Source organism: Coregonus clupeaformis, chromosome 26, assembly GCF_020615455.1.
Source record: "Coregonus clupeaformis isolate EN_2021a chromosome 26, ASM2061545v1, whole genome shotgun sequence".
In the NCBI taxonomy this organism is placed as follows: domain Eukaryota; kingdom Metazoa; phylum Chordata; class Actinopteri; order Salmoniformes; family Salmonidae; genus Coregonus; species Coregonus clupeaformis.
Genome location: NC_059217.1, coordinates 11629694 through 11644950, shown reverse-complemented (window position 1 = coordinate 11644950; position 15257 = coordinate 11629694). Strand labels below are relative to the sequence as shown.

General features: G+C 38.2%; 1 protein-coding gene across 1 annotated transcript; it reads left to right on the top strand.

The window, feature by feature from the left end:
- The first annotated feature begins 2632 nt into the window (after positions 1 to 2632).
- On the top strand, positions 2633 to 12790 carry LOC121539921 (claudin-18-like). The gene is made up of 5 exons (XM_041848567.1): positions 2633 to 2874; positions 3667 to 3831; positions 11771 to 11900; positions 12108 to 12227; positions 12365 to 12790. The coding sequence occupies exons 1-5, from the start codon at positions 2667 to 2669 to the stop codon at positions 12498 to 12500; spliced, it is 759 nt and encodes a 252-aa protein (XP_041704501.1). The 5' UTR covers positions 2633 to 2666; the 3' UTR covers positions 12501 to 12790.
- The last annotated feature ends 2467 nt before the right edge of the window (positions 12791 to 15257 follow it).

Genomic DNA, 15257 nt, shown 5'->3' with positions numbered 1-15257 from the left:
ACAAGCTTCCCACAATAAGATGGGTGAATTTTGGCCCATTCCTCCTGACAGAGTTGGTGTAACTGAGTCAGGTTTGCTCGCACACGCTTTTTCAGTTCTGCCCACAAATGTTCTATAGGATTGAGGTCAGGGCCGATATATCCACATAATTGTCCTTCCTTATGATGCCATCTATTTTGTGACGTGCACCAGTCCCTTCTGCAGCAAAGCACCCCCACAGCATGATACTGCCACCCCCGTGCTTCACGGTTGGGATGGTGTTCTTCGGCTTGCAAGCAACCCCCTTTTTCTTCCAAACATAACAATGGTCATTATGGCCGAACAGTTCTATTTTTGTTTGATCAGACCAGAGGAAATTTCTCAAAAAAGTACGATTTTTGTCCCCATGTGCAGTTGCAAACTGTAGTCTGGCTTTTTTATGGTGGTTTTGGAGCAGTGGTTTCTTCCTTGCTGAGTGGCCTTTCAGGTTATGTCGATATAGGACTCGTTCTACAATGGATATATAGATACTTTTGTAGCTGTTTCCTCCAGCATCTTCACATCTTGCTGTTGTTCAGTGATTGATTTGCACTTTTCGCACCAAAGTACATTAATCTCTAGGAGACAGAATGCGTCTCCTTCCTGAGCGGTATGACTGCTACATGGTCCCATGGTGTTTATACTTGCGTACTCTTGTTTGTACAGATGAACGTGGTACCTTCAGGCATTTGGAAATTGCTCCCAAGGATGAACCAGACTTGTGGAGGTCTACAAAAAAAATTCTGAGGTCTTGGCTGATTTTTTTTATTTTCCCATTATGTCAAGCAAAGAGACACTGAGTTTGAAGATATGCCTTGAAATATATCCACAGGTACCCCTCAAATTGACTAAAATGATGTAAATTAGCCAATCAGAAGCTTCTAAAGCCATTACATCATTTTCTGGAATTTGCCAAGCTGTTTAAAGGCACAGTCAACTTAGTGTATGTAAACTTCTGACCTACTGGAATTGTGTTATAGTGAATTATAAGTGAAATAATCTGTCTGTAAACAATTGTTGGAAAAATGACTTGTGTCATGCACAAAGTAGATGTCCTAACCGACTTGCCAAAACTATAGTTTGTTAACAAGAAATGTGTGGGGTGGTTGAAAAACAAGTTTTAATGACTCCAACCTAAGTGTATGTAAACTTCCGACTTCAACTGTAGCTGACAACATCTTAACTTTAGCTAATTTGTATTCATTATTACAAGAAAATAAACTCAAAACATGATCATTATTTACAAGTTAATGGTGAGCTAATTAAAGAAAATAGCCTACGGTTGTGAGTGTGACAAAATAGAAGGAGGGCATTCTGCCGGAGAATTTGATAACTTGGACACTGTCTCGTTGGCCTAATGTTATGTCCTAATTTGACTTTGGTGCAAGTTATGTTGTTCTTCACATTACCGTCTCTGGTAAACACACACTATATCAAATAAAATAAAAGTTTATTTGTCAAATGCACAGGATACAGAAGGTGTAAACGGTACAGTGAAATGGTTACTTGCACAGTGGAGTCTTTTGTTTAGACATGTAGCTAGCTAGCTAAACAATTAACCATAATCCCATCTCATAATGTTATTACCCTGCATGAATCTACAGGTAGCTAAAGCTAACCAACTAGGTTCAATGTTAGCTAGCTAGCTAACATTAGGCTATAACTAGCAATGCAAATGGCTCTGAGATACGAATAAAATAACTACAAAGATTATACATGTAATGTTAGCTAGCGAGCCAGCCAGCCAGCTAATGTTAGCTAGCTAGCTAACAGTACGCTTTAAATTGCAATGAAAACAACTTTCTGACTAAATTAAAAACATATAATATCTGAACATGTAGCTAGCTAGACTCTCTTTCCCATATGCATGGATGAACACTTCTCTCTCTCTGTTACGGATGCCATGGTTGCCCTTAGCTTGAAGATGTAATCCAGAGACAGGTGTTTTACACCTTCTGTGTGTTCTCTTTTCGATTCCCTCCGCATATTTGCAATCAAACGCCTGAATTTTCTCCTTCTCCTTAGCTATCATACTCTGCTTCCACCGGGCATTCCACTGATTTCAAAACTCGGTCCTCCAGAAAGTGGAGAGCATTAGCAATACGTTCGCAGTTCTTTGAGATATCTTTCAAAAAGGCTGCATTACAAAAGGATTATCTACGCATACTGAGCAGTTCATATTATAGACAGAGCCTGCTACATGGCAGACCAATTGGAACTCATCTCTCGGCATGTCCAGCTCATCAAAATTCTGTGGCTAAACCAACTAGGCTAGTAATTAAACTATTGTATTAGTATTTACAGATGGCATACATGTTTGATGGAATTTCTGCCAATAAACGCATTTTGATAAAAAATCTATGTTTACGTTCAAATGCCTCTCCTGTGAAATGGTGATAAACGACATACGCGTAGTTTCCTGAAATGAGTCACATATGGAAACAAGATCAAGCCACAGCCTTTATAAACAACCGTTGCCCGAAACTGTGACAGCAACTCAGGACAATTTTAAGCAAACATTTGATAAGGTTGGTTCCCTGTTCAGGAGTACATAGTGATAAGAACCCGAGAACAGAAGACCATTTCATGACTTCAAGCAAAGAGGTGTCTGACATCAAACAAGAAGGGAAGCTAAAACGGCCGCCTCAATGATTCAACAAATCGGCTTCATGCTGGGTGTATTGGGACAGTTTTTAATATCTGCTGCTACAGCCATGGATATGTGGAGTTTACAGGACCGGTCCTTCTCAGTCGTAACAAGTGTTTATACTTACTCTGGACTCTGGAAATCATGTGTAGAAAACTCATCTGGAATGACCCAATGCAGGCCTTATTTTACCATACTAGGGCTGCCAAGTAAGGTTTGCTTTATTGACTTGTAAGAAGTTAAACATTATGTTTCTTTGATTTACTGTACATTTATCAAATATAAAGTATTTTCCAAATAACTATGTCAATGGACGGTCAGCAGCAAACTGTTTTTAACTTGATCTCGATCAAGCTTTGTATGTCGAGTGCCTCTCAAGGGTGCGACTCTAGATAAGATATGGCATTTGTTTCTATTAGTGGATATTAACAAGCGGTATAAAACAAACTTTTTTTATTTCACTTGACTTGAAACCTAAAACCATTTTGAACATGTCTAATCAAGTTTCTTCAGCAGCGTTTAATCTTTAAAAATGCGTGTTAAAGGCGGGTAGTGAGATTATCTTCCATATAGTTTAGTCAGTAGGTCATGTTAATGTGAGTAGAGTTTAGGGCCATGATCAATAAAAGGTAATGTGTTTTCGTCTCAAAAAGGTTTTATTGATTTAAACATGTTCAATAGATCAGTTCAATCTTTTAAAAAATTTGTAGAATTAAATTCAAGAGCAGGAAGTGAGATTATCTTCCAGGCACAAAATATAGTTAAATGTACTATAGGGCCCTAATCAATAAAACCTTTTGTCATTTGGATGTAGATTTGAGAATGAATGTAGTTTTAGTTTTTTAATGTTGGAACATCTATGATCTAAATTAAATACCACAGTAGATGGATACATAGAATACTTATAGGAAAGTAGGATACACAAAATCACAGGTCATTACTTAAGTTTAAAAGTAAGACTATTTTATCTGACGTTGTGTCTGTTTTTGTTTGACCCGTAGCTATGCTCCAAGCTGTGCGGGCCCTGATGATAGTGGGGATAGTTCTGGGAGCAATTGGCTGTCTGATCGCCATCTTTGCCCTCAAGTGTCTGAAGATGGGAAATATGGAGGACAAAGTCAAGGCTAAAATGACGCTGACCTCTGGGGTCATGTTTCTGCTCGCAGGTGAGGTGATGTTTTTTGCCAAAGTTTTGGTGATGTTCCAGCTCGCAGGTGAATCTTTTTTGACACCACACTCCAAAAAGCAAGTCATGCAGGCACTAGTTTTGTTTCATCTTCATTATTGTCCAGTCGTGTGGTCGAGTGCTACAAGGAAAGACCTAGTTAGGCTGAAGCTGGCCCAGAACACCTCTTGCTCGTCATTGTAATCAGAGGGCTAATATAAATACTATGCATGCCAGTCTCTCTTGGCTAAGAGTTGAGGAGAGACTGATTGCATCACTTCTTATTTATCTAAGAAACATGAATGTGTAGAAAATTCCAAATTGTTTGCATAGTCAACTTACACACACTTACCTCACCAAACATGCCACCAGTGTTATATAGAGCCATTATTGCATGGAACTCCCATCTCATATTATTATTATTATTATTATTATTATTAATTTTTTTGGGGGGGGGGTGTGGATCAGCTTAATATTGCAGATAGATTGTATCTTCTATCAATGTAATTGTCTGCATCACTTCCAATCGCCCATGTTTTTTATATATATACTCCCCTTTATTACTTTTCAACCCCGCCATCCTTTCCCTACTTTGGAGTAAATTAGTGAACAACAATGCCCAGGCCTCTACTTCCGGTCTATACTTACTATCTACACCTTATGGACACAGTTAATTTTACAATAATTCTATTATATATATATATAAATATATTTTTTTTTGCTCCTGAAATTCTTCTACTCTCAACCTCTCCGATCATTTTCATGATGTCCATCCGGTTTGCTTCTATATGCCATATCTTTCTAACTGTGCTCTTTCCCAAAAACTTCCAACATACAACCTATATACTTATTATGGACACAGTATGCTTACATTATTAGCTATCTTTGTTATTATTTGTTGTTATTTGATATTAGTCCCATCCTTCAACTCTATTCAATACCTCCCATCTATCTCTTAACACCATCCATATAGGATTTCTATTTGCCATATATATTTCAACCGTACTGTGATGTTTTACAAAAGTTCTGAACCTTTCTATTCTCATTGCTTCTACAGATTGTGAATTAAAAATAAACATTTTTGCTAAAAGTCTTATTAAATTATTGATCGATTGACTATGACTTTTCAGATCACCCAGTAATGCTATCTGTAAGGTTAGCTCCAGGTAAATATTGCAATCCTTTAGCCATTCCTGGACCTGTGTCCAAAAACAAGCTACAAATGGACAGAACCAAAACAAATGATCTAATGATTCTGTCTCTTCACAGCAAAATATGCAGAGCTGGGAAGTTTGTATCCCCCATATAAATAACATTCTATTGGTAGCAAGAATTTTATATAATCATTTAAATTGAAAGATTCTAATTTTTGAATCCGGTGTCGTTTTGCGTGTCAGTTCATAAACACTATGCCATGGGATCGGTATGTCAAAAATCTCTTCCCAACTATTTTGCAATCTATATGGGACGGCTGTCAATCCTTTGGTCCTTAAGTGAAACTAATATACTTTTTTATTTATCACAGTTTTCCTTAACCAATTATGTTCTTTAATGCAAGGCCGACAGACAAGTTCCTTACTTTCTCCTCCTTCAACTTTCCTCTTCCACTTTTGCGGTAAGGCTGCAATTATTTGGTTGTAATTTTGGGTAGAGCAGACATTTCCATATGTTTTTGTTAGCTGCATGTGCAACATAACTCCACCAGTCCTACCGATGATATCATTTACGAAGATTATACCTTTTTTAAACATTCTGTCAAAAAATAACGTTTTTTTGTCAATTACTATATTTGAATTTAACCACAATATTTGTTACATTATTTGTTCGGTCGTTTCTGGAGGATTAAATTGAAATTGCAACCAACTTTCTATGGCTTGTTTTAGAAATAGTGATATTTGGGAGATGATTTCCTTTTAAAATAACTGCAAATGAGTTGTTGTAATCTGAATAAAGGGAAAAAGGCTTTTCTTGAACATTGGGTGAGACAATCTTACTAATTTGCTTGAGAACCAGTTCAGATTTAAGTATAATTTTTGTATGACTGAAGCTTTTAGTGATAGGTCTAATGCTTTAATATGTAATAATTTCTGTCCTCCGAATTCATATTCATTATATAAATATGCCCTTTTAGTTTTGTCTGGCTTGCCGTTCCAAATAAAATTTAATATTTTTTTCTCATATAATTTAAAAAACTGTTTGCTAGGCGTAGGAAGACCATAAGCAAATAGGTAAACTGGGATAATACTAAAGAGGTAATCAGGGTGATTTTTCCACAAATTGACAGGTATTTTCCTTTCCATGGTAGTAAGATCTTATCTATTTTTGCTAACTTTCTATTAAAATGTATTGAAGTGAGATCATTTATTTCCTTTGGAATATGTATTCCGAGTATATCCACATCACCATCAGACCATTTTATTGGTAAACTACATGGTAATGTAAATTTTTTATTTTTTAGTGATCCAATACGTAATATAGTACATTTGTCACAATTTGGTTGTAATCCAGAGAGGTTAGAAAATGTATCTAGGTCCTCTATGAGGCTGTGGAGGGATTCTAGTTGTGGATTTAAAAGAAAACATGAATCATCAGCGTACAGCGTAATCCTCTGATATTATTATTGGATCTGATTTTAATAGCTAACATCTCGATGGCCACAATAAATAGATATGCCGATAGTGGACAACCTTGTTTCACTCCTCTTGACAGTTTAAAACTTTCTGAGAAATAGCCATTATTTACTATTTTACACCTAGGGTTACTATACATGATTTTGACCCATTTTATAAGAGATTCTCCAAAATTGAAATGCTCCAGGCATTTATATATAAACCCCAGTCGAACTTTATCAAATGCCTTTTCGAAGTCTGCTATGAATAGCAGGCCTGGTTTCCCATATTTTCCATAGTGTTCTATTGTTTCCAATACTTGCCTTATATTATCTCCAATGTATCTTCCATGTAAAAAACCTGTCTGATTAGAATGAATAATATCCGAAAATACCTTTTTAATTCTATGCGCTATACATTTTGCTAGGATTATTGCATCACAACACTGAAGTGTAAGGGGCCTCCAATTTTGTAAATGGACTGGATCTTTATATTTTCCACTTGTATCCTGTTTCAGTAATAATGAGATCAGACCTTCTTCTTGAGTGTCAGATAATCTACCATTTACATAGGAGTGGTTAAAACATGCTAATAACGGTCCTCTTAGTATATCAAAAAAGGTTTGGTATACCTCGACTGGTATGCCATCCAACCCTGGAGTTTTCCCAGACTTAAAGTCTTTAATTGCATCCAGAAGTTCATCCTCTGTAATTTCACCTTCACATGAGTCTTTCTGTGTGGCTGTTAATTTGACATTATCAATAGAAAAAAAAAATCTACAATTAGCTTCAGTTAGAGGAGATGGAGGCGACTGAAAAGAAAACATATGCTTAAAGTACTTTGTTTCTTCCTTCAAAATATAATTTGGTGAATTATGGGGTGACTCCGTCAATTGTAAGCAGTTTCATTAAGTTATTTTTGGTAGCATGTTGAATATTAAAACATAATGTTGTGCATTTTTCCCCATATTCCATCCAGTTTGCTTTGTTTTTATAATATATTACACTTGATCTTTCTTGAATAAGTTTCTCCATTTATTTTTGTTTTTCTGCTAATTTATTCTGAGCGTCTATGTTACAGTTTTTATTGCCATCTATCTGTTCTGTTAGACTTTCTATTTCCTTTCTTAGTATAAACTCTTTTGACCTAAATTGCTTTTGTTTTCGAGATGAGTACTGAATTGCATGGCCTCTAAAGGCACATTTAAAAGTGTCCCATACAATAAGGGGATTTGCTGTACCTATGTTATGTTGGAAAAAGTCAGTTATAAATTCCTTTGTTCTAATTATAAATAAATTATCATCCAATAGGCTTTGATAAAATTTCCAATATCCTCGCCCACGTGGAAATTCAGTAAGAGTAATGTATATGCCTATTATATGATGGTCCGACCGCATTCTGTCCCCTATCAACATTTTTTTTTACTTTTGGTGCCAACGAGAATGAGATAAGAAAGAAGTCAAGACGACTAGCTTGATTCAGTCTCCGCCATGTATATCTCACTAGATCAGTATATTTATGCCTATCCATATATCTACTAGTTCTAATGTATCCATGACATTCACAATTTCCTTAAGAGCATGTGGGTGATTGTTTGTGGTGTGATTTCCTTTACGGTCCATTGAGCTATTTAAAACAGTATTATATTCCCCCACCATAATAATATTGTCTTGAATTGCTTGCAGGGTTGATAATTTATTATATATTGTCAAAGAATTTTGGATCATCATTATTTGGTCCGTAAAGGTTAACGAGCCATATCTGTTTATGGTCCAATAACATATTTAAAATAATCCATCTACCTTGCGTATCTATTTGGACAATTTGCACATTCGGATCGAAATTACTATTAATTAATATCATCACCCCTTTTGAATTTCTTTGCCCATGGGAGAAGTATATTCCCCCCCCCCCATTCTTTTTTCCACGCTACTTCATCTCGAATTGTTGAATGAGTTTCCTGTATACAATAGATATTATATTCCTTCTCTTTGAGCCATGTAAATATTGTTCTTCTTTTGTTATTATCATCTAAGCCATTACAATTATAACTGGCTATACTTATTTCACCATACACCATAATGAGATACAAGTTTCAAGTCTATTTATCATTATATATGTTTGTAAATATACCAATAAAAAATACCGTAATGATTGAGTGTCCATATAGCTGTACCGTGATATTTGCATTGCTACGGAGTAATCCTTCAATTGTTCTCCACTAATTCCCCCGCTAAAGCCCCTCCCCATCCCAAGTTGAGCCGTCATTCCAGTGATCAGCATCCCACCCACGTCCCTCCGGATCCCTAAGGCCCCGAGAGGCCAGGACCCATCCATCGAAAAGAGCACACAGTGCCACCCACAAAACAGAAGCAGATTAACCGCCAAAAGCATTTCCAATGCTTTCACCTCTATATCTATATCTATATAACTATTTAAAAAAAAAATTGCATATCCTATTTTCCATCATTATCAATTAATATGCGTAATAATGTTGGCAGTTCACGCGTAGGATTCTAACATATAACCCAGATTGCCATTGTATTACATTTAATTCATTGACAAGCAATTATTGTCCTAGCAAATAATTCCTGTGGTCCATCCCATACCCCCCCTCCCCCCCAACATCCCCACCCCCCCACAACAGATGCCAGACAAGCACACACACACATACTCACATACTCAATCAGATACTCAACGGCTGTTATATCCCAGAGCCCAACTCGAGAAATAACCTGATTTACGAGTGCACATACAGTTAAAGCTGATTGAGAAAGCATGTAGATTGAGCAGAAATTGATAACAATGTGAGATTTGATGAATCTACTTAATCTATGTCAAGTCCTAGGTGATAGAGATCAGATCCACCCTCTTCACCTGAGACACAAACACTCTGATCCCCTGTTGTAACCATTTTCCCAAGCATCTCCGTGCGGTCAGACCTTTGATTATTTTGTGCCACCTGGGCCACAATGATAATCCCCCTCTCTGATTGTCCGAGTGTGACCCCCTCCCCATGGGTTACTGCAGTCAGTGTTGCCAGCACTGCCACTACCTGGGTGGGCGTACCCCACCGGCTAGGTAAAAGGTCGTCAAGGTTCTCATTAGCAGCTTTGAGAATTTCCTTGTATATTATGCTCTCCCATCAGGGGGCTCTGGCTTTGTAGGACCAACCCTGCCAGGCAGGCTCAGAATCTTGAGGGGGCGGTGCTGCTCAAGTAGGTCTCTGACCGCATTTATTTCTCTGTTTAGGCTACATACTCACAGCAGGTCCATAAAAGAGATGGGAACTTCTCTTTGGTGTATGGGTCGCTCAGGTGGGTGTCCAGGTTATAGGGTTAGGGATCTTTCCATCATGATAGGACAATGAAAAATTAGATTATACTATATTAAAAAATGTATATCCCTCATCTACACAAAATTGAAAGCTCTCTCTCACTACCCCTACTCATAGACCCCCGGTCGGCTCTGGGATATGCAACCATTTCCCCTCTCACTCACTTAACGCCGCACCTTTTCAAATACAAAAATGCACACCACATGGTTGACTGCGGAAGAAATGGGCCGAGCATGCAAACGCACCCACATCCACATCTGCCGCAAGGGGGAAAGGACGCCAGAGAGAACACAGGACCAACCACAACAACCATCCGCCAAAACAACAACCTCCCGCAAAAAAAGCCATGTTCTAATTATTTGTATTTAAAGATGTATTATTCTGCTTGTTATGTCGTTTTATCCTTTTATAAAATACTATACTTACTATAAATGTTATTTAATATTACAATCCCTATCATTGCTAGTATCAGGTGCTCCAATATTTGACTCCTCTATTACAACTTTTAGAATAGCCATGGAATAGTCTTTGTGTCTCTGAACATTTGATTGTCAATATATAGTTTATCCACCACGAGTGCAACACGTTTTCCTTTTAATCTGTTTTCCTTGAAGATTGGATACAGAACTTTGCGCCTTTCTACAATCTCCCTCGGGAACTGATCATTCATGCCTATTTTCGTGCCAGCAAGTCTTTTTCCTAGGCTTTTCACCATAGCTTTATCTTTAAAAAAAGCAAATTTGGCAATGATTGGGCGCTCATATTTCTGTCCTTTTTTTCCGAAACGGTGTACACGTTCGAGTTGGATTTTATCGACAGCCTCGAGTGGGATTTGTAGCGCTGTATGCAGGAAGTCCTTCATAATATTCTCTGTTATTTCTCCCTCCTTTTCCTGAATACCCGTAAGTACTAGATTTTCCCTCATCTATCTAGTTTGGATGTCTAGTAAGGCTTCTCTCAGAAGGTTGTTCTCCTTTTTTAATTCCCTAACGTCAGTTTCCATTTTAGAGACTGTCACTTTTAATTTTTTGGTTTCTTTCTCCATTACCAAAGCTTTTTCGTCACTCATTTGAAGACTCGCTTTCAACTATTTTACGTCTTTACTGACCAATTCTAGTATGCCCAATTTGTCATTTATCGACTTCAACAGGTCGCTTTCCACACTTACCATACCCAGTGGTGAAAAGCATATATCATCTGTATCAGTCGATGAGTCACGTTTCCTTTTGGGGATTGGCTCTCCACGCTTATCTTCAGTCATGTTTGGGTGTTGCGTGTTGTTGTAATATTTGTCTATATATTTCTCTAGCCTTATGATCTGTTTGTGTTATTATCCAGATTGAATTTTATTAACTGTGAATATATGAAATGCTAATATTTAGTCTAACTTACTGATTTTGAATATTATGTTTTTATCTTGAGGTGTTTTGTACCGTTTTCTATTCAATACGCCATCTTGTCTACGCGTGCCCTGCCCCCGTGCCCCAGCGTCTCTCCCATCTCACATTGCTCAAATGAACAGCAAACCTGGTTTCAAAAAACAGATAAAGCAACAGCTCACGGCACAACGCCTCTCCCCTATTTAAAGTTTGTGTGTATGTATTGATATGTAGGCTACGCGTGCCTTTTTTAAATTGATGTAGTTCTGTCCTTGAGCTGTTCTTGTCTGTTAATGTTCTGTATTATGTCATGTTTCATGTTTTATGTGGACCGTAGGAAGAGTAGCTGCTGCTTTTGCAACAGCTAATGGGGATCTTAATAAAATACCAAATACCAAAATACCATGTTTTGGATTGTATTGTTGTAATGTTTCGATGATGTTTTGGTAATGTTTTGGTGATGATTTGGTAATTTTTTGGTAATGTTTTGGTATTGATGTTCATAACTGGCAAGCCAAATCATTCTGATTCAATTTGGGTTTAAAGTCTAAAACAAAAATGTCTGTTTTCTTCTTCTTACCAACCAAAATGTAAATGTAATTTTCCTCCTCCTAGGTGTCTGTGGCATTGCTGGAGCGTCTGTCTTTGCCAACCTAATCGTGTCCAGCTTCCGGTTCACCACCTATGCAGGAGAAGGTGGACTGGGAGGAGGGTTAGGAGGACTTGGAGGATCTCTCACTCCAAGGTACATTAACTGCAACGTGAGAAGGATTCACTTCTCCCAAATGGCACCCTATCCTTTAGAGTCCGGTCAAAAGTAGTGCACTATGTAGGGAATAGTGTCATTTGGGAGGCTGCTTTGGTGTATAAGCTGGTATCAATCATAAGGTCAAGATGGCAATTTGCTAAGTTGTAATTTTTTATGTGTCAATGTATTACTTCTGTTTTTCAGGTACACCTTTGGCACCGCCCTCTTTGTGGGGTGGATAGGCGGGGCTGTGTTGGTCGTGGGAGGAGTTATGATGTGTATTGCCTGCAGAGGGATGATTCCATCAGAGGAGAAGAGACATGGGTAAATTCCATCTTATCCACCAGAAAACGAGAGTTCTAAACTAGAACCATACTCTTCATCCTCTTTCTAATTCTTACTCACAAATATTATTAATAATTATATTTATTCTAATCATTTCATTTTCTTTCTGTCCTCAGTTATGGGATGGCCTACAAAGCTGCGTCCCAACACACAACCGTGTACAAGGATGACGTGAATCCCAGACTGGCCTATGACAAGTCTTTCAGAGCCCAGAGTATGAATGGAAGAAACTCCAACCAGCAATATGTGTGAAGAATATAATATTATGTACCAGTTAGAAGTTCACTGAAACTAAACAATACTATTTTGATATTTAAGTGACAATCTCATGCAGCTCTGAGGGGCTTAGACGATTTCATAGAGGGTTGCTATGAAGGAAAACCTTTTCAGGTTTGATTAGTTATTTTTCTACTTGGATCTCTCTTATATTCTGTGTTTTTGGATTTGTTATTCTGCATTTAAGGAGACAATATTGTAATATTTAAAGTGTAGTAAATTTGACTAAATTACTCAAGCAAAATGTCTCCTGAGTGGCGCAGTGGTCTAAGGCACTGCATCGCAGTGCTAGCTGTGCCACTAGAGATCCTGGTTCGAATCCAGGCTCTGTCGCAGCCGGCCGCGACCGGGAGACTCACAATTGGCCCAGCGTCGTCCAGGGTAGGGGAGGGAATGGCCGGCAGGGATGTAGCTCAGTTGATAGAGCATGGCGTTTGCAACGCCAGGGTTGTGGGTTTGATTTCCACGGGGGGGCCAGTATGAATAAAAATATGTATTCACTAACTGTAAGTTGCTCTGGATAAGAGTGTCTGCTAAATGACTAAAATGTAAGTATAATATATTATACTTATATTTTTTTAAACAAATATATATTTTTAATTATGCAAAATGTGACCAGAGTCCAATATTCAGAAAGTATTTCAAATCCCACACAAAGTAGGCTATTTGATTGACAACGATTCTTACTTCTGTAAAAATGCCCCCCCCACAATGCACACATTTATTTTACATTTTAGTCATTTAGCAGACGCTCTTATCCAGAGCGACTTACAATTAGTGAGTGCATACATTTTCATACTGGCCCTCCGTGGGAAACGAACCCACAACCCTGGTTTTGCAAACGCCATGCTCTACCAACTGAGCTACAGGGGACTCACGTTAATGATGTCAATGTTGAGCATCCCCCAAAACACTTAGTTCCACCATTTTCTGCCTGTGCGTCCAACATTGTAATAGCTCCTCAGTTGGTCAAGATGGTCAACCCCGCCCATTTTCTTGTTGTAATCCATTACAAGCTCTAGAACAGATATAAGTTCCTGTCACGTAAAAAAATAAAAAAATCCCAAACCCCTGCCACTGTCACTTTAGGCCCAGGCTGTGTGGTACAAGGGGGAATGGTGGGACTTGGGGCAGACACACTCCATGAAAATGTAGGCTCCCCTCTCGGGTGTGTTCTCTCTCTTCCCCTCCCTCCTCCTCTCCTTCCTCTCCCACTGCTTCCATCTCCCTCTGCTTCCTCCTCTCCCTCTGCTTCCTCCTTTCCCTCTTCTTCTTCCTCTCACCCTTTTCCTCTACATGTTTCTCTTCCGCTCCATGTTCCTCTCCTCCCACTCTCCTCTCCACTCTCCTCTCCCTCCTCTTCCTCCACTCCCTTCTCGCACCACTCCTCCCTCCACATCTCTATACCTCCAATCATCTCTAACTCCTCTTCCTCCCTGCCTTTTGCTGCTGAGCCCTGACTCTCCACATCACTTCGCTCACTTTCACTGAGGGAAAGGGAGAAGAGCAACAAATAGGATACAATTGTGGTATGGAATGTAATCTCTCACTCTCCCTCTTACACTGTCTCTTCCTCTCTTTCCCCTTACAAAAAAAGATTGCAGTTTTAAAACTGCAGTAAAAGTGCAGTAGCTGCAGTCGACTGTGGTATTTTGGACGCAGTAATTGCAGAATAACTGCTGTGTACTGCAGTAGGACTGCAGTTATACTGCACTGTAACTGCAGTTACAATGCCAAATTACTGTAGTAAAAAAAACATTGATATTTTGAACGCAGTCTTTGTAGAATGCTGCAGTTATACTGCACTCTAACTGCAGTTATACTAAGGGTATTTTTCTCAACCATACACATACTCTCTTCCTCTCTTCCTAACTGCTTTGCTTTATCTTGGCCAGGTCGCAGTTGTAAATGAGAACTTGTTCTCAACTCGCTTACCTGGTTAAATAAAGGTGAAATAAATAAATAAATAAAATAATCGCCTCTTAGGGGTTTCCATAATACATTTTATGATACAGTTACACACCTCCCATTCCACTCACACACTCTTTTTTTCTCTCTCTCTCTCTCTCTCTCTCTCTCTCTCTCTCTCTCTCTCTCTCTCTCTCTCTCTCTCTCTCTCTCTCTCTCTCTCTCGCTTTCTTGCCTGACAGACAGATGTAATTCTAACTTTAAAATGTGCAGATGGTTCAGGAATAGTGTAATTGTATCCTACATTTTGATAACTTTCATACTTTTTAAATTGTTAAACTTTTTGTCCTTCTTTTTGTCCTACATCCACTTGCATGGGATTTCCTCGACATTCTAAAAGGTCCCATTGTGGCGTTATCATTTCCAACATTCCATTCTCTGTAAATGCAACAATGCAACTTTTGACACAAATTATCTACTCTGACCACTTTGCCAACAACTAAGACAAAAAGTTTAAACGTACCGCTGTTTTAGTAACCTCATCAACAAAATGTTCTGTAACTTTTTATTAACAACTGAAATTGACAAATTTTCTAAAAAGTTAGACAAAATGTTATAGGGTGTGACATCTTCGTCTACTTCTCTCCTATTCAAATCTGGCATTTGAACAAAAATATATGCTACGGAGCTATCGATACATCTGTTTTAGTAACTGCATTAACAATGTTTTTGGAACTTTTTCAGGTCGCAGTTGTAAATGAGAACTTGTTCTCAACTGGTTTACCTGGTTAAATAAAGGTGAAATAAAAAATTAAATAAAATAAA